This window comes from Jaculus jaculus, chromosome 12 (genome assembly GCF_020740685.1).
Source record: "Jaculus jaculus isolate mJacJac1 chromosome 12, mJacJac1.mat.Y.cur, whole genome shotgun sequence".
NCBI lineage: Eukaryota > Metazoa > Chordata > Mammalia > Rodentia > Dipodidae > Jaculus > Jaculus jaculus.
In genome coordinates this window covers 47,319,785-47,339,880 of record NC_059113.1, presented here as the reverse complement: position 1 = coordinate 47,339,880, position 20,096 = coordinate 47,319,785, and the positions used below count along the sequence as shown (strand labels likewise).

The window sequence follows — 20,096 nt, the reverse complement described above, 5'->3', positions numbered from 1 at the left end:
GTCCGTCTTCATAGGTAAAACACAGAACATGTCTTCATGGAAGTTGGCCTGTCTACTCTAAGCAGCTTACAAGGCCATCTCAAAACTTCTCTCTACTAGAATTCTCTGCATCTTCTCAGCGTTTGCAGAAGGGGGAAAGGAAGCAGAGGGCTCGGTAGAGATCTGTCCAGAGCAGCAACAATCAACAGGGCACATGTGCCCCTTCTGAAATGTCTCAAGCATGCTCATCTGTATCCTCAACCATAACAAAACACCACATGAACATCCTCCATCTGAAGAAAGGACAGCAAATTGCTTTGTTCTGACAATGTCCCCTCAACAAAGCTGGAGGGTGGGTAGAATAGCCTACTGGATAGTGATGAACAGTGAATGTGAGACCCTGTTTCAAAGGAGGAATGTGAGGACTGACACCCAAGTATTGTCTTCTGATTGTCACATGTGTACCATGACATGTGTGCACCCACAATAACACATAGAAACACATACATGCACTTGTCACACACATTCAAAGATGACCTAAAACCCAAACCATATGGATTAGTTCTACTATTTTCCCTTTTAACTCATTTACAGCAGTCACTGTGACCATGTCTATCTAGTTTATGGGGACTAGAGCCTGTATTTCTGGTCTCCAGCATCACCCCCTGTAACAGGCCAGCAATACTGCCATTTTTAGGAGGTTTGCTGTTATATCACTGTGTTCTGCATTATACACACACATACACACACACACACACACTGCATTAAATTGCTGGCTGGGAGCTATAATCAAAAGGTCCCATTCAATATGGCTCCCGCCACCACTCTACCCAGACTGTCCTGTGTCCAAGTCCACAGATAATAGTCAAATGAACTTGGGGCACACATTTAAGGTTTTCAAGTCTGTTTCTAATTATTAAAAAGGCTTGGGCTGGAGAGATGGTTTAGTGGTTAAGCGCTTGCCTGTGAAGCCTAAGGACCCCGGTTGGAGGCTCGGTTCCCCAGGTCCCACGTTAGCCAGATGCTAGCCAGATGCACAAGGGGGCGCACGCGTCTGGAGTTCGTTTGCAGAGGCTGGAAGCCCTGGCGCGCCCATTCTCTCTCTCTCCCTCTATCTGTCTTTCTCTCTGTGTCTGTCACTCTCAAATAAATAAATAAAAAATTAAAAAAAAAATTAAAAAGGCTTAATAGTGGGCTGGAGAGATGGCTTAGCGGTTAAGCACTTGCCTGTGAAGCCTAAGGACCCCGGTTCGAGGCTTGGTTCCCCAGGTCCCATGTTAGCCAGATGCACAAGGGGGCACACGCGTCTGGAGTTCGTTTGCAGTGGCTGGAAGTCCTGGCTCGCCCATTCTCTCTGTCTCCCTCTATCTGTCTTTCTCTCTATGTCTGTCACTCTCAAGTAAATAAATAAATAATGAACAAAAAATATTTTTATAAGAAAAAGGCTTAATAGTGCCACCCTGCCATCTACAGGAAACCCTCATTTTATCACTCTGAACCCTTTGGGCCACTGCTAGATACAAGGCTTGGTGTGGACACTCTGTAGACCCCCTTTGTCATGGGACGTCAGTGGGAATCATTGTATTACAGTCTAAGGCATGGGTGACAGTGAATGCCCATATGGCCACCCATTCCCACCAAGGAACCAGAGAGTGTGTTGTGCTGCAGGTGATGGCTCAAAGACATAGTTCTCAGGGTTCCACAACAGGTCTTGTGGGAGTCTCAATAGCCACCATTGTGGTGGCCTATGGAGTCCTTATGTTTGAACTGGCCATCCTTTTCATTACCTCCCTTGCCTGTCTTCCATGGACATGCTCTGGGGCCAATTCCTAAATAGACTTCCTGTAAGCTTGCCTTGGTCTCAGGCTCTCCTCCTGGGAAAACCCATGCTTGGAATGTGAGAATGCACTGAGATGAAAAAAGACACAGGTGGCATTCTGCTGTTGCAGGCTGCTGTAATTGTTCTGGCTGTGTATATGCATACACAGCCTTAGACAGTCTGCTATAATTCATGTTTGTTTAGTACTTATGGCAGGTGAAACTGTAATGTGCCATGGGCCTCAGCTCTAACAGGTAAACATATGCACCCCAAGAGCTCTCTAGAAGACACTCCTATAAAATGTGGTATCTCGTGCCAAATGAAATGGTCACCTCAGCCTACAAAAGACCATAACGGACACTGCCTTTTTAAACCCATGCACATCTATAATGGTAGCTACTGATGAGACGTTGCCATGAAACTAGGCTGGACTTCCTGGAAACGTTTTGAGGGTAGCCACACACTTCCTTTCTAGATTTTGAAGCTAGGACAGAACAGACTGGAAAGATGGTTCAGCAGTTAAGGCACTTGTCTGCAAAGCCTAATGACCCATGTTTGATTCCCTAGTACCCACGTAAAGTCAGGTGCACAATGGGCCATGCACCTGGAGTTTGTCTGTAGAGGCTGGAGGCTCTGTCATGCCCATTCTCTCTTTCTCCCTGCCCCTTCCAAATAAATAAAGAAAATATTTTTAAAAACTAATAATGAAGCTAGGACAGTAGGGCCAACTCAGGCAAAGGGGTGTGGGTACACGGGAAGGCAGCTAATGACATGATCAAAGGAAGTAGACACAGCATGACAAAATCAAATCAGGTGTGACACAGTGGTGCCCAAGACACCAGGACACACACACTCTGTTAGGTTGTACCATTTAAGGAGGAGCAGGAGAGGACAATGTCAACAAGGTCTGCAGCTTTACCTATCATACTTTCATGCACAAAGGTCATCAGGTATTTCATCTCCACACAGCAATGAAGGCAGCGAAGCCAGCTGTCCAGACCCAGCATCAGGTAACAGAAAGTCACTCAGATTATTAACAGACAAAAAGGAAACATGACGGGTGAGAACAAATTAGTACTGGGAAGTTCCTGGAAGATCCTATGTGGAATACAATCCCTTGTTCCCGACAGACAGAAGCAGGTGTGCTTTTTAAGAGAAGTCCTAGTAACCACCTGGAAACCAGCCAGGGGCCCAGCTTTCCTCTTATGCCTGGACTATGTTGTCTCACACTGAAAGTGCAAAGTAGGGAACAAAACTGGGGAGCATAGGCAGGCGAGTTGCTCTGACTTGTGAATCTCCCTTCACATACAAAGCATTGAGGGAGAAACTTGCTTTTATGACCTCTGACCTGTGGTGCTGTGTCTGTACTATGTGGGTCTCCCAAGCATGTTCTAAGTAGACAAAAATTTCCCTCAAGCTACACCTCCTGCCTGGTCCCCTTTTATCTTAGCGCCCACAGGAGCACTGCTGAGAAGACAGATGCTTAGACAGCAAAAGTTCAACACTTGAAACTCAAAACCATAAGAACAGCTTCATGAGGAGGGGAACAAGCCCAGCTTTGCCACTTTCCTGTCTAAAGCCTGAAATGATGCCTCAGAGTTTCCTCGTGAAAGAGAACCAAGAACATTAGGTCAAAAGCCTTCCCCACAGAGCATCCTTGGATTTAATAATCTTGTACTCAACTTTTCAAGCTAATTATAAGAGCAAATGCTTGGCCTGTTGTTACTAGGGTATAAATGAAAATGGTCACAGAACGTCAGTATCTGAAGCAAAGATGAACAGCGTGAGATTTGAAAACAAATGAGCCAATGCAAAGTGTTTTTTGCCATCAAAATTCATCTTTTCTATGGTAGATTGGGGTTGGGGAGTGACTGCCGAAGGGGAAGGTTTCAAGGCAAAGGGGGTAGGTGAGCTGCCTTGGAAGCCAGCATAGACAGGAGGGCCCTGTGCACCCACAGTAGGAGACCACTGTTGTTTGGATATGGCTTAAGTTTGTCTCCCTGGACTCATGTTCGTGGGAGCTCTGTCTAGTGTCATGGTTTTTGGGAAGTAGTGGAACTTGTTACTGGGGGAGCCTAGCACTGAATGGTATGCCCTTGGAAGGGACTAAGGTAGTTGCTGTGGTTTGATTCAGGTGTCTCCCATAAACTGATGGATATTTGGGATTAATTAGTTAATTAATCCTGGAGGGAGTGTATTGTTGGGGGCAGACTTATGGGTGTTATAGCCAGTTTTCCCAAGCCAACGTTTGGCACACTCTCCTGATGCTATTATCCACCTTGTGTTGGCCAGGGGGTGATGTCCACCCTCTGCTCATGCCATTATTTTTTCTGCCATCATGGAGCTTCCCCTTGAGCCTGTAAGCCAAAATAAACCTCTTTCCCCCCCCCCCCCACAAGCTGCTCTTATTGGGTGATTTCTACCAGGAATGAGAACATGACTGCAATAGTAGTTATCCTGAGACAGATTCTGGTTGGCACTCTCAAAAGGGTTGTTATAAAGACTGTCTCTGCCTGGTATCTCTGGCTTCCTTTCCCTCTCACTGTGAACCCTGGTCATTCGGCTGTGGTGTAGCCATAGCCTATGCTGTTTGGGGTTTTCATATTGCAAAAGTGTGAGATATTTCAATTCAGGGTCTTGTACATGCTAGGCAAATGGTCTATACTGACCTATATCCCCAGATCTGTAGAAACCTTTATTTTCCCCCCTGAGGTAGCATCTCACGCTAGCTCGGGCTGACCTGGACTTCACTCTGTAGTCTCAAGGTGGCCTCGAACTCACAGCAATCCTCCTACCTCTGCCTCCCTAGTGTTGGGATTAAAGGTATGTGCCACCACACCCAGCTGAAACCTCTTTTCTTTACAAAGTACTTAGTTCTTAGAATTTTGTTACATCAATGAAAACCAGACTAATATGGAAATCAAAGGGATGCTAATGCTACGTCTTTTCAAGTAAAGGAATATAGACTTTACCCAACAGGCAAGAGGGCAGTGCCACTGTCAATTTTTGCATTTGGCTTCCTCATTCTGAAGGCAGGCAGTAGGAGAGAGCAGGTAGGCACTGAGTGAGGATTGGATGAGAGTGGTGAATGTGAGTGGGAAGAGATTGCTGAAGAAGAAGAAATCCAGCTGGGTATGGTAGCTCATTGAGGAAGTATAATTGGGAGTTCAAGGCCATCCTTGGTGACACAGCAAGTTTGAAGAGTGCTTGGGCCATATGAGACAAAAAACAAAAAGAGAAAAGGAAAAACTTCTCTCTCTCTGTATGTGAAGATTAGCTACAGAATATTGCTATAAATTGAGGTGCTAGATGGACATGCTTCCAAGTTAACTTCAAATTATTCTTAATTTTCAAGGAAAATTAGGCTTAAGAGCAAAACTTTACTAGTGAAAAGGGACAAGTTAATTCAGCTTTATAGAAAGAGAAATGCCAGCATCTTCAGTTGTTGAAGAACCAGCATCAGGATTCTAAGCCAGGGATAGTTTCTTCACATAGTCTGTTTTCTGTCCCCAGCCCATTGCACTGTGACTTTTCTTTTGGTATAAAAAGTAAGGGTGGGGTTGGAGACATGGTTTGGTGGTTAAAGCACTTGTCTGCAAAGCCAAATGACCAGGGTTCAATTCTCCAGAGTCCACATAAAGCCACATACACATAGTGGTGCATGCACCTGGAGTTCATCTGCAATGGCTGGAGGCCCTGGCACAACAATTTTGTCTACCTATCTTCTTTCTATCTCTCTCTGCTTGCAAATAAATAAATGAAACATTTAAAAAATAAGGGTGATGATTGTGGTAAGAGAGAAGACAGTCAGAGAAATATTTTATCTGCAATGGTTGTCTCAAAAATGGATTTAATTTTTCCTGTCAAATTTGATTTTTGGAAGGCTAGGAAAATAATGAAAAATCCCAGAACATATTATACATATAAATATGACATACATACATGATTGTCTTTTGTTAATATATTTTACTGATGGGTTCAGTTTAACTGTGCTGCCAAATTTGAAAGGTCTTTGACAAATCACACAGCATGGAGCAGCAATATTCCCCAGCTACACAATGACAGCTATAGCCTTGGAGTGTTAATATTTGGATGTTTTGCATTCTGAGCCAAGGAACAGCAAAAGACTGGTGAAGAGTGCTTCAGCCACTCAGAAGAGAGAAAAACAAATACACACAGTCCTCTCACACATGTAGTGCACAAGGAGGTCTGTTCCAAGGCACTTGTACCCACCTGTGTCTCTTTGATGAGAATGTTCCCAATAGCCTCATGTGTTTGGAATACTTGTTCCTCAGCTGATGATCATTTGGAAGAGCCTTTCAGGAGGAGGTGTGTCACTGGGGATAGGTCTTAAAGTTGATTAGTCCAGCCCTACCGGGTGTTCACTGTCTAGCTCATTCTTGCTGCCTCCTTCTAGCTAATATGACAAGATGTGATGCCCAGCTTCTGCTTTGCCATGCTTTGTCCACCATGATGAAACTTGCCTTCAAAACTTTAAGCTGAAATAAACCACTTCCTCCCATAAGCTGCATCTTGTTGGATCTTGTATCCCAGTAACAAGAAGGTAACTGCTATGCCACAGATACCAGTCAATGCATAATCATCTTCATGAATGAGGTAACTGCAAACAAGCAGAAACATCCAGAGATGGGGAAATTTCAAGGTACATCTGTTAGTATGGAACAGCCAAATGGGCTTCATGTCTAAGTTGGATCTCATATTCTTTGAGATGGTGTGAACTATGGGAAAGGCAACATTAAATGAAGACTTTCATTTGGAAGTGCTCCTTGCCACATATTGCAAGCATTCATAGTTTTTCCATCTCTTAAAACTAGTACTAGCTTTTGGAGAGAAAACCAGATTCTGTTATTGTGATACTTTCAGGGACAAAATTAGCACTGGTATTTTTTAATTCTAGGTTTTCTTTTCTTTCTGCGGTGCTAGAGATCATGTGCAGGGCCTTGATCATGCTAGGCAAGTGCTTTCCTGGTGAATCACACCTCCAGCCTTAATTGTAGGCTTTCTTATTGGTAAAGATGGCTGTTAACTGAGTGGTAGATGGACTACTTGCTTTTTAAGCAGTGTAAAAGTCACAATAGGAAGGCAGCTTCAGCCAATTTTGAGATGTATGGCTTTTGGCTGTTAAAAGGCAGGAATGTGTGAAGTGGTCTCTGGTTGGAACTAACATTTTGCTTCAAACACCACTTCTCAGCTAGACACTTAGCATCATAGAAAGACTGAGAGAACAGCAGAGATATGGCAAGTAACTAATAAACATTAACCGTCACAACAGGGTTTGTTACTGTTGGAATTGTTTCTAAGAGAAAATGTATTCCTCTTTGTTCTAAGGAATCACCAACCACAGCTCACACATGCCTCAGAACTTTAATTCCAGGGCCTCAAGTATAAGAGTTTGATTTTTTTTAATATCAATGCAAAATTTGGTGTTTCTGTTTTATTTTCTTCCCAAAATTTCAACTAACTGGAAGTGTTATAAATAATGCACTTAAAAAAAAGAATGCACTTTATTTAACTGATACATGCTCTCTCGTCTTGTTGTCTTGTATACAGATACTGTATATATGTATATTACATACATACTGTCTATAAACAGACACATACATGTACACACATCTGTCATTGATTTAATGTAAGATTTATAAACACACACACACACACAGTTTGTCTTCCTGAATTGCTGACCTGTGGCGATTTTTAAAAATGTTTTTATTTTTATTATTTAATTGAAAGCAAAGAGAAAGAGAGAGATAGAGAATGGAGTATGGACATGCCAAGGTCTACTCCCACTGTAAAAAAAACTCCAGATGCATATACTAATTGTTGCATCTGACTTTGTGTAGGTACTGGGGAATACAAACCAGGCAGTAATTAGGAAACATTACCACTGGAGAGATATCTCAGTGGCTAGAGATGCTTGCTTGCAAAGCCTGAAAACATGACAGTCCAGGTTTGATTCCCTAGTGTACATAGAAAGCCAGATACACAAAGAGGCATATGCATCTGGAGTTCATTTGCAGTGGCAGGAGGCCCTGGCATGCCCATACTCTTTTCTGTCTGCCTCTTTCTCTCTGTCTCTCTCAAATAAGTAAATAAAAAATAGTTTTTTAAAAAAATTATCATTCTATTGTTTTCCAAGCTTTGAAAGAGATACAGCAACAAAGTGAGAAAATTTACTTCTAAAAGTTAAGCCTTTATTTTTTAATGTTTCAAAGTCTAATTTTAAATTGGAACTTCACTTTAAATGTTCCATTTATAAACAATCCTCTCATGTCTCTTGACAGTTATAACCACATTTGACCTAGTAGCTTAAAAAACGGGAGGAAAGTACCAAAGGGTCTACTTTCCCTCTCTAGTTACATGCTGTAGAGTGAGAAAAGAGAATTGTTTTTATTTCTCTCTTAAGACTGAAATAAAAAGGAGACTTAAAGATTTTAATTTATGTTAGCTTGTTATCTGTTGTTTCTGAGCACGGATTTAAACTAAACTATAGCTTCACAGTTCAAACTTCCCACAATCCTCTGTGAATGTTGTTTTCATTGGGTGGGAAACATTGCTGAGGACAATCTTGCATTACATGGCTGTCATCCAATCTCACAAATTCCACTACTGCCATAGTGTTGGAGGACTGCAAACTAGTATCTATGTATTCTTTTAAATAGTATATTTCAAAGTTACAATTTATTGAAAGGTAAAACAAGTGGACAAAGGAAGGAATGGAGGCAAGGAGAGAGGGATGAAGGGAGGGAGGAATTAAGAAAGATCAGACACTAAAAAGCCCAAGATAGGTATCATTAAAGGTTATTAAGGGGTACTGGGGAGATGCCTTAGTGGGAAGGTAAGAGGGTTTGCTGTGCAACCATACAGAACTGAGTGCAATCATCAGTATCCATGAAAAATGCTGGATGTGGCCATGTATGCTTGTTATATTAGTGCTGATGGTGGGCAGAGACAGGAGGATCACTAGGGTTCAGGTTCAGAGAGAGATTCTATCTCAAGAAAATGGGAGGGAAGAGTGATAGAGGACACTTCCTCTGGTCTCTGCACACATATGCATGGGGCACATACATAAGCACACATACATGTGAATACACAGTGTGCATATGAATACAACACAACCATATGTACTTACGAAAAAGGTCAAAAAGGATATCAGATGCTCCAAATGCCAGGAATCCTGAATGATAGAAGATGTGGACGGCTAAGTAGTGGTATCTGAGTTCTCAATAGTGGTTGGATCTATTATAATTTGCATGGAATAATAAAGGCCTTAATTTTCTGCCTTTGTAAATGGCCAGCACTATAGGGAGTGTTATGCTTCAAACTGATTTGTTTTATTTTGTTGTTGGGTTTTCGAGGTAGGGTCTTGCTTTAGCCCATGCTGACCTGGAATTCACTATGTAGTCTCAGACTGGCATTAAACTCAAGGAGATACCTCCTACTACTGCCTCCTAAGTGCTAGGCTTCAAGGCATGTGCCACCATGCCTGGCACTTTGTGCTGATTTGATCTGCCCAATAATCAAGGGACACCAGTCACCAAGAAGTGACTGCTCGCTACCAGGACAGCTAGTTTGGAGGGCAGGAAGCAGACGGGGGGAGCCAAATAAATAGTAAGCACACATTGGAAAAAGAAAGTGTCTAGGTCCAGTACTGAGCCACAAACTACATAGCATACTTCTTCCTCCCATCTCTTGAATGTGGCTGACCACCTCCACCAGCCACAGTGTGGCTTGAGCCCACCAACAAAATGGGTGGCTTGTCCCTCAAATATACAAACTTCCTAAATTCCAGGTATTCAGTGAAAAATCACATCATATGATACTGCTACAGATTAAAAAGAAGAAGAAGAAGAGATTTCACATCTATGGTAAGCCATAGGGTCTTCATATAGATTTTCAAGATAAGGCAAAGATGAGTATTTAAGAATCTGGTCATTTGCATAATGACTGTCTTTCCATTGTTTCTTTTCTAGCTGGAAAGCTACATCCAGGACAACATGAAGAAGGAGATGGTGGAGATTCAACAGAATGCAGTGCAGAACCAGACAGCTGTGATGATAGAAATCGGGACCAACTTGCTGAACCAAACGGCTGAGCAAACACGGAAACTGACTGATGTGGAAGCCCAGGTAAGCAACACAGATAACATCTGTGGTCAAGCTGGTGGCAGACCTGCATATGCCTGTCTCATGTGGTTATTCAAAGGAACTATGGAAAGCTCTGGGAGAAATGGAGAGTATATGACCAACTATGAACAGGTTGAATTACTTTCTTCTATTAAGGCCATCCTGGTCATTCTCACATTATTGATATCTGAAATACTATGAGATAAACATGCATTCACCTCACTGGTCTTTTCTGGACTCTAGATATGATGTTTCCCTTCCAAATTCTAGACTTTTTGTGCATTTGAGAAATCAAAATCACTGAGACAGACAATTCCTGGTCAGCCTGAGCTATAGTGAGTCCCTACCTTGAAACCCTCCCCCTCCAAAAAAAAAGAGGGCCTGGGCCAGATACCTGATTGCTTTAAGATTCCATGAGCTACTGATTTGATTCATGACAGAATAAAAGACAAACATGAAAGTACTAAAAGAATAACAGTAAGACTTTAAAATATCAAAGCAACAGCAGGAAAAAAAAAGAAGAAGAAAAAAGAAGTTATCCCAAGTCATGTTAACTACTGCACAACTTGTGACACAGTCAACAATATTCTGGTAAGGTCAAGTGTTATAGGCAGAATTGCTGGTGGCTCCAAGCTGCACCTTTTTGACTGGCCCACCATGAATTGGCTTTCTGACTCTCAATCTTGGCTCTGTGAAGCCCATGAAGTTAGTGTCTTCCTACTCTGGGCCATAGAAATGGACTTCACTGTAATCCACTCCCAATACACACTATTCCTACTTGTGGCTTTAGCTACAAGGACTGGAGGAGAAAAAAGGGAAAAGAAGTCACAGGTCTTCCCACCTATCCAAAGACCACCATAATGGGGCACATTTTCTTCCAATGTCTCAAAAAACTACAACATTGAAATAGAGAAAGAAAATTGTAAGGACTTTTAAATAGTATAGAATTATTTACCATGTCTTTCAACATCAGAAATTTAGGAACAATATAAAGACACATATTTTTCACAGTAGCTTTTAAGATACTAAGATTTGAAAACATTTGTGACATCCTGAGTAAGTCACATTTGATGTACTTTTGTTGGCTCACATGATTTTTTGTTTTTTTTTTTGAGGTAGGGTTTCACTGTAGCTCAGCCTGAGCTGGAATTCACTATGTAGTCTCAGGGTGGCCTCGAACTCACAGTGATCATCCTACATCTGCCTTCCTGAGTGCTGGGATTAAAGGTGTGTGCCACCATGCCTGGCTTTGCTCACATGATTTTTGAAGAATGCGAATATGAAATTAGATATCATATGACCCAGAATAACAGAAAAACAGAACAGTGGATAGAAAAACTTCTATAAAGCCCTAATACACACATCAACATGGCTGAGCTTGAGGAAGGGTATCAAAAGACTGAACTAGATGCCAATTCACTCAATAGCAACTGATGCTCAAAATGTGAACACTTCTGGTCAGATGACTATTCAATTGGGCAAAGTGGATGGTTACAGACCTGACAGCTTAGAGCAACCACTTGACCTGAATAGTTTAGAAAGCCACCAGCAGACCTTGAGACCTTTTTAGCTGTACAACTATCTCCAGAAAAATGATGTGGGGAACTGAAATTAATCGTCCATTAAGCAGCCTCCAACTGCCATCTTTCTCTGACTCTCTCCAACATTGTATTCATCTTATAATTCTAACAGATTAGACAGGAGACCTAATTTTCCAGTTGTTTTGAGAAAAAGAAATCCTGATATCAAGTGTTTACATCAAAGATGTAGCTCAAATCTATATTTAAGGCATTGGTTTTACATGCTAACCCCTTACTTCCAGAGGACTTTTTATAAAATGCCCTCAACCAGCCTTGATAAGGACCAGACATACCTAAGACCTGCACAACGGAGCAGGCCAAGGCATTGAAAATGACAAGGACCCCAACAAACAATGACTCTTTCAAGGTCCCTGATAGCTTGGCAGCAATCCCGACTTCCACTTACAGGTGATATCACATCCTGAAGGACCATGCCAGGAGGATGTGAGTAATGGGTTCTTCCTGTGAAAGGCAGCCAGACACTAAAGAACCTGACACAAACCTGCCCGAACACAATGTGGAAGGGACACCACACATGTCACACAAGAGAAGCCCACGACACAAGACCAGCTCCCCACAGTATATTCAGGGCTTATTGTTTCCTAAGTGGTTGAAGAGATTTTTTTTTAAGGAAGAAAAAGAAAAATGGCAAAGTAAAAAGAATAGTCTTAACAAGAGGACACAAACTAAGAAATTCCAGGCTAGAAATGAGCTACATTAAAAGAAAGAATTCTGTGTCTGTATGTGTGTGAGTGTACGGGCATGGGAGCACATAAAAAGGTGGAAGGACAATCTCAGCATGTTTGCTTCTCCTTCCACCTTCTGTTTCTCGTTCTTTCTTTTTAATGTATTTTATTTATTTGAGAAAGAGAGAAAGAAAGAGAGAGAATGGGCACATCAGGGCCTCCAACCACTGCAAACATGTGCCCCTTGTGCATTTGGCTTACATGGGTCCTGGGGAACCCAACTGGGGTCCCTTGGCTTTGCAGGCAAACACTTTAACTGCTAAGCCATCTCTCTAGCCTCTCGCTCTCTCTCTCTTTCTTCCTTTCTTTCCCTTTCTCTTTTTCCTTCATTCCTTCCTTGCTCGGTCTCTCTCTCTTTTCTCTCCCCCCCCCCCACAAGGTAAGGTCTCACTGTAGCCTAGGCTGACCTGGAACTCATTCTGTAACCCAGTCTGGCTTTGAACTCACTGTGATCCCCCTACTTCTGCCTGCTGAGTACTATGGTTAAAGACATGTGCTACCAAGTCTGGCCCACCTTCTTTTTGAGACAAGGTAGTGTGTGCCACACTAGCTGGCCTGTGAGCTTTCCAATTCCCCTGGCTCCATCCTTCATTGCCTTAGGTGTATTGGGATCACAGATACATGTGCCAATTTTGTCCAGCTTGACATGGATGCCAGGGAATTAACTTGAGCAGACAGGATTACAAACAAGCATCTTTAGCTGCTAAGTCATCTCCCCAACCCTAGAGCTACATTTTTAAATAATGGAAATGTCACTTTTTGTTCCTTTGTCTATTTCCAAAAAGAAAAGGAAAATGTCATTTTGCTTGATGAGGACATTTTTTTCACCAACTATTTTTTAAAATTTTATTTATTTATTTGCAAGCAGAGAGAGATACAGAGAAGAGAGACCAATAGAGAGAAAATGGGCATGCCAGAGCCTCTAGCCACTGCAAACGAACTCCAGACACATGTGCCCCTTGTGCATCTGGCTTACGTGGGTCCTGGGGAATTGAACCTGGGTCCTTTGGCTTCACAGGCAAATGCCTTAACCACTAAGCCAAATCTCCAGCCCCACCAATAATTTTCGATCAATAAAAGATGACCATTTTATACTCATGTTTGTCCTACTATATGGAACGATAAAATATAGTACATGTTGACACAAGTGCTATTGTTCAGAACTATTAACCACTTTCTATAATAAGAACATTAAAAAATACACTTGCATATATGTCAAGACATCAAGTCTTTTATGAAAATTAAAAATATGCCAAAATCAGACCCTCAAATTTCTAGTAACTGAATTAAAAAGAAAGCATAAAATTATTCCAATTAAAATAATGAAGTAAGAATTTCATTTTGCTATATTTAGGTTTTAAATCAGACAACAAGACTTGAGCTCCAGCTTTTGGAACATTCCTTGTCTACGAACAAATTGGAAAAACAAATTTTGGACCAGACCAGTGAAATAAACAAATTACAAGATAAAAACAGGTAAACATTATAAAATATTTGTAATTCATAATTGTATGCTCCCTACAGAGAAAAATTCATCTCATGAGACTATGGTTTTGAGCATCCCTTCCAAAATGATGAATTGCTGCATCCTCCATATGTGGACTGCAAAACCTGAGAAGGCAAGGAGGAGGCCTGGGGAAAACTCTGACTCAGTCCTGGGTTTTACTTTTCAGCCTGATTCTTTAAAATTCCCTGGCAGGAATTCTTCAAACTGCACTAACAATATACTGTTTAATTTATAAAACAATGCGAGCAGAGTTCTGGTCTAATAGTGGGTTGGGCATTTTAATATTAACTCTAACCACTTGCTTTGCCATTGGGGACTTTGCTTCTTACAGAACAAAATGAGTTGCAGTAGGAAACTATGTGGACTGTAAGTCAGAATGCGTTTCATGATACATCCTTTCAAAAAATGATGAAGTAAAAACAGAAGTTAATGTTGAACATCAGTGCATTAATGTTTAAATAAAATACTCAAAACACTAAGATAATCTGTGTAAAAACAAAAAATTCAGCTGTTAGGTAGAGACTTCGCATAAGTTTATCCCAGTAGGGACAGATGTGGGTCATTTTACACACATACGGGGTGAACTTGTTTCTTTGTTTTCAGTCAAGACATGAATTTGACATGGAGAATAGCGACAACAATACATCTTTTTTATTTAACCAGAAACAGCCAGGGTGTCACATTCATTCTTTACGGTTAATCAAGAATTAAACTGCATTATTCTTTCTGTGTTCTGGGTAACCAAGTTTAACTTACTGTTGATTTAGGGGTTTTAAAAGAAAATAGATGTTCCTTAGCAAAATATTTTTCTTTCCTCTTTCAGATTTCACTTCTGCACAGTAAGAAATACAAGCTTGAAATTAATAGCTAAGATATAATGGTCTTGTGAACCCCACACTGTAGTGAGGCTTGGAAGTTATAGACTGATGACCTGTTCTAAAAATAATGTCTCTCAGAAACGGTTTGTTGAACACACCCGTCTCTCCCTATGGTTTTGAAATCAGGTGAAAATGCACATTATGTCACCCAATGCCATCTTTGTAAATTCCAGTCCTTCAGGACCCACAGCGAGTGGGCTCTGCAATATACCTTGAACATAGAAATCCATGCATGTTTGACTCCCTTATAGAACATGGCATAGTATTACTATATGATGCACACAAAGCTCTTGTATAGTTTAACCCTCTCTACATCACTTAGAAATACAATACCTGTCATGATACAGATGCTATTTACATAGTTATTGCTTCTTGAATACTGTACTATTTAGCAAATAATCAAGAAGAAAAGTCTGTACATGTTTAATACAAGTGCTCTCCCCCCACAAAAATATTTCACTCCAAGCTTGATTGAACCCACAGCTGCAGAAGTCATGGACATGAAGGGCTAAGTGCATTTGTCAGTATATTTCCTTTTACTTAGAAAAGTTCCACTCTCATTCTTTGTTTTACACTCAGTGCTTGGAACACACTTCACTACACAACCTGAGCTATTTTGAAACACACAATTACTTTCACTACATTTTTCAATCTCATGATTTGGTGAAATGTCTTTGTAAATTAGGGTTTTATAATATCCAGAATATTAATTTCTCCCACAATTCTTGCTTAAAGAATCACTTACTTCTTTTGAGACTATGTGTGTGGCATATACATGTGCATATAGATGTGTGTGCCCTGAGCATGTGTGTGTGAAGGCCAGAGGAGAACATCAAGTGACCTCTGTCACTCTTCCATGTGCTTCCTTGAGATAGTCTCTCTCACTGAACTTGAAGCTGCCCTTTTTTTTAGCAGAATGGCTGACTGCAAGTTATAGTGCTTCTCCAGTCTCTGCATCCCACAGGACTGGGGTTATAGGCATGACCATGCCCAGCTTTTTACATAGGTGATGGTGATTGAACGTGGGGAAATCAGGCCTCTCAATTCCTCATGCTTGCATAGGAAGCACTCTTACTCACTGAGACATCTCCTCAACCTACTTTCTTATTTCAACTTAAGTCTTCCACATTTTTCATAGTATAATTGATTTAGAACAATAGCACAAATCTATTTTTATCAGGTTTAGTTTAAATATCACACTACCTCTATAAAAGCACTTGGCCAATCATACCTAATGAAAGGAAAATTTTATGTGACTTTTAACTGCAGTGCCTTCCAGCTTGAAATGTAGAGTGGAGTGGCATCAGAGCTGTTCCCAGTGGCCTTTCTGAGACAGGCACACAAATGTTGGCTTTAGGATCAGATTTACCAAAAAAGTCATATAAGAAGAATAATCTTAGAAGCTGTAGAAATTAGCTTCTCATTTCCTACAAATATACAATCAAATGATAAAGCTTTGCCACCAACACCTTTGTAGAGTAAGTAAAACATTTTCTTGACTTTAGAACATTTAATATTTTCTACCTTTAATTTTGACTGTCCTAACCATTAAAAACATGTCATCTGCATTTGACAATATCAATTTTCAACAATCTTCAATAACTTCCCCAAACTACAATTATTTTCTTTATGAAATAGGTTCAAACAAAGCCTAAATGTTTGTTGTGATCCATACTTCTTCCAAAATCAACAGTGTTCACGTTTAGATTCACCAGATAAGGTTGCAATCTACCATCATTTTTCACCTTATCTCTCTTCCAAGAATAAATGGTTAATTTTGGGGCTGTGACCAGGGAAGTTGCTCTGACCTTGAAACTTGTTGTCATTAGAGGAAATATTGCTCACTTGATTTTTGGTTTTTTGAGGTAGGGTCTCACTCTGGCCCAGGCTGACCTGGAATTAACTATGTAGTTAATTCTGAGGCTGGCCTTGAATTCATGGCATTCCTCCTACCTCACCATGCCCTGCAGTGCTCACTTCATTTTCATAACTATAATGAAATTCCCAAGGCAGGCCAACTTTATAAGGAAAAGAAGTTTATTTTGCTCACAGTTTTGGAGGTTGAGAGTCCAGATGGGATGCCCCTGCTGTTTTTGCTTGTGGTGAGGCCTGATAACAAATTACACTGCAATGGTGGCATTAGTACAAGAGGAAGAGCCCACATCCCCAAACAGAGCCAGTGTTGGGGGCTTGCTCATAACTTGCTCTGGTGAGAGGCCAGGGTCTCAAGAGAGCTTCCTTGATCCCTTCTGAGGATGTTGAGGACCTCCCACTAAACTCCAACTCTTAAAGATCCTATCTCCTCCTTCATGTCACACAGGGATCAAACTTCCAACACAAGAACCTTTGAAGGACATACTCCAAACACACCCAAACCATAACATATGATTTGAATTCTCAATGTCTGTGGACAGAATACTTCCACCCACAGTTCTCATTATCTGAATTATGTTAATATAAAATTAATATCTGGGAAATTGACAGTTAAAAGGCACTTGCTCCACAAGCCTGACAATCAGAGATCAAATCCCTAGCACCCACATAATGCTGTATGCAAAGTGGAACATGTGTTTATAATTCCGATGCATCTACAGTGATAGGAGGCAGAGCCAGGAAACCTCAAAGCTAATGAGGCTAGTCTGGCCTACTCAGTGGTTAAAACAAAGCAACAACAACAAAAAATGCTGGGTGTGGTGGCGCACACCTTTAATTCCAGCACTTAGGAGGCAGAGGTAGGAGGATTGCTGTGAGTTCGAGGCCACCCTGAGACTACATAGTGAATTCCAGGTCAGCCTGAACTAGAGTGAGACCTACCTTGGGGAAAAAGAAAACCCACAAACAAGAAAAGAAGAGCTATCCTATCTCAGAGAAGGTGGAAGGAGAGGACCAACACTCAGGTTGTCCTCTGACCTCCACAAGTATGCCATGGCATTCACGTGTCCAGACACATATGATAACCTCTAAAATATTCATATAAAAAGTTGTACCTAAGCCCAGTGCTCACAATGATAATCAAAGCTGATCAACCTACATCAGAAAAATCAAGTAAGATGTTTGTGAACAACATGCTGGACTAGCCACTGTAGCCCTGGCAGTGAATTTCTCGGCTTTCCTTTTCTACTCCCTTTCCTCCAGTGCTTCTCAATACTGGCCAAGGTATTTGCTATGGTATATGAAGTTCTTGCTATGGATTTACTCTGTATTTCATCTGATTTATTACATTTATTTAATTTCATTTTAACAATCCTGGTTGCAGACCAGGGATGTAGGTCAATAAGTAGTAGAGTGTTCTCCATGATCTGTAAGGAGACCAAGTGCCTGGCTCAAGCTGTCCACAGCAACTGCAAGAGGAGGGAGAAAGTGATTTTTCCAGCTCTCATGACTTATGAAAATTTCCTCACTACCTAACAAATGTCATGTCAAATTGCCAGTGGCCTCTTTAACTGGGAACACATCATTGCTAGTATACTTCCTTATTATAAAAGGCAACTGGTAGTTTAGAAAAAGAAAAAGCAACAAGAGGTCCTCTTGCTTAGAAAAGCAACTTTGTGATGAGCAAATTCACTCTTGTTGAGCTTTATATGGGAATAAAGGGATGTCAGAAATAGGGTCTGAGGTCTGGTTCACTGACTACTTCTAAAAGTGTCTGTGTCTTAAATTTTCTTTACTGTCATTGTGCAAACAGAGTAAAGATCTTCAAGGGACCTCCATGTCTTCTTTTGCCCCAGTTATCAAAGGAAGACTTTTAAGTGCAGAGTAAGACTACAGCCCCACAGAGGAGGCAATCTAGCCTTCTGTCAGGCAATCTAGCCTCCTTCCTGCCTCTTTTATTAAAAGCAGTGAGGACATTGCCCAGTACCTTTACTATATGAGTCAACTCCTGGGAAAAAACTCCCATTCTTCAATGTCTGATATTTGCATAATCCCACTTGGAACACACTTGGAATTGTTTTCCTTAGTTTAATATACAGGAACCATTTCCAGTCTAACATCAGTATACTCTTATAGTGACATATCTTTATAATTTGAGATGAGAAAGACAAAATATATAACTACCAAGAAAACCTTTTATGGGGCTGGAGAGAGAGTTTGGTAGTTAAGGCTGCCTGTGAAGCCTAAGGACCCAGGTTCAACTCCCCAGAACCCACGTAAGCCAGATGTACATGGTGGCACATATATCTGGAGTTTGTATGCAGTGGTTGGTGGCCCTGGCATGCCCATTCTCTCTCATAAATAGATATTTTAAAAAAAAACTTATGATATACTTTGTCATTACCAAAATAATTTCTAAACAGCCTTGCAATGGGCTTGCTCACAGTTTAGCTGCTGAATATCACCTATGTGAGACAGAGCTGATTAAATTTCTTAAAAAAGAATGGGTGATTTTCAGAATTAGGAAGATATGTATTTGAATTCTGTTTCTGCCTCCTGGTGTGATGTCAGGATGTGACTAATGTGATTATTGTGTCTAAATTATTCAATATACTCATTGCAAGCAGGAATGATAATGTTGATACTAATAATAATGATTATTAAGACTTACTGTGTGTCAGGCTTTTAAATGTACTTTTTCTCAAAACAACCTTGTGAAATGGGTAATATTAACCCCAGTTTATAGATAAGGAAACTGATGAATGACTGATTAAATAAATTGTCTAAACTCAGGGCCAGTAGCCAGAATTTGAACTTGAGTTAAACATTTCTCTCCTTTTTGAAGGAGTATTTTCTGTCATGGGTATTAAAAGATTAACTGTTATTTCTATAAGGAGAAAGCTCACATTCTGCCCAGAGGTCAACTCAAACTCCCCGTTCTTTAGAAAAGCACTTTATAAGCACAGCTTGAAATACTTGCACCTACTTATGATCTCACAGCATCTGTTTTTGTACATATACACATAAGTACTCTGTATATATACACATATACACATGAACATAAATATCTATGTATCTAATCTTGATAAATTTGAGATTATTTTAGGGTGTGTGAAAATCCCACTACTTTATAATTCCTATTTAGTTTTAGCAAAATGCCTTGGCAGCAGAGAAGTAATGACAAGTGCAAAAGATTTCTGTAGGTTGAAAATGATTAGATGCTTACAAAGCACGTGACTTCTAAGGACATGAGGTACCTGGTATTCCCCTGACTTACGAGTGTCTTCCCTGTAAGTCTCTTAGAGAAGAAGGTGCTGGACATGGAAGACAAACACATAGTACAGCTACAGTCAATGAAGGAAGAGAAAGACAAGCTCCAGGTGCTGGTATCCAAGCAAAACTCTGTCATCCAGGAGCTGGAGAAGCAACTAGTGACTGCCACGGTCAATAACTCGGTCCTGCAGAAGCAGCAACACGACCTGATGGAGACCGTCAATAATTTGCTGACCATGATGTCAACATCTGACTGTAAGTACAGCTCTTTACTGTTAGTAACCTGTATCCAGGAAAC

The 20,096-nt window shown here is 40.8% G+C and overlaps 2 protein-coding genes across 5 annotated transcripts in view; one reads left to right on the top strand and one right to left on the bottom strand.

Annotated features, from left to right (window-relative positions):
* Positions 1–20,096, bottom strand: part of Mcph1 (microcephalin 1) — a 248,849-nt gene that overhangs the window by 115,639 nt on the left and 113,114 nt on the right. The gene's annotated exons all lie outside the window — the stretch shown is intronic.
* The window catches only part of Angpt2 (angiopoietin 2), a 61,772-nt gene that overhangs the window by 21,326 nt on the left and 20,350 nt on the right, over positions 1–20,096 (top strand). Inside the window, exons 2-4 of the mRNA XM_004663163.2 lie at positions 9,790–9,945; positions 13,623–13,744; positions 19,821–20,053. Coding sequence (XP_004663220.1) covers positions 9,790–9,945; positions 13,623–13,744; positions 19,821–20,053 — 511 coding nt within the window. The remainder of the gene's footprint in view (positions 1–9,789; positions 9,946–13,622; positions 13,745–19,820; positions 20,054–20,096) is intronic.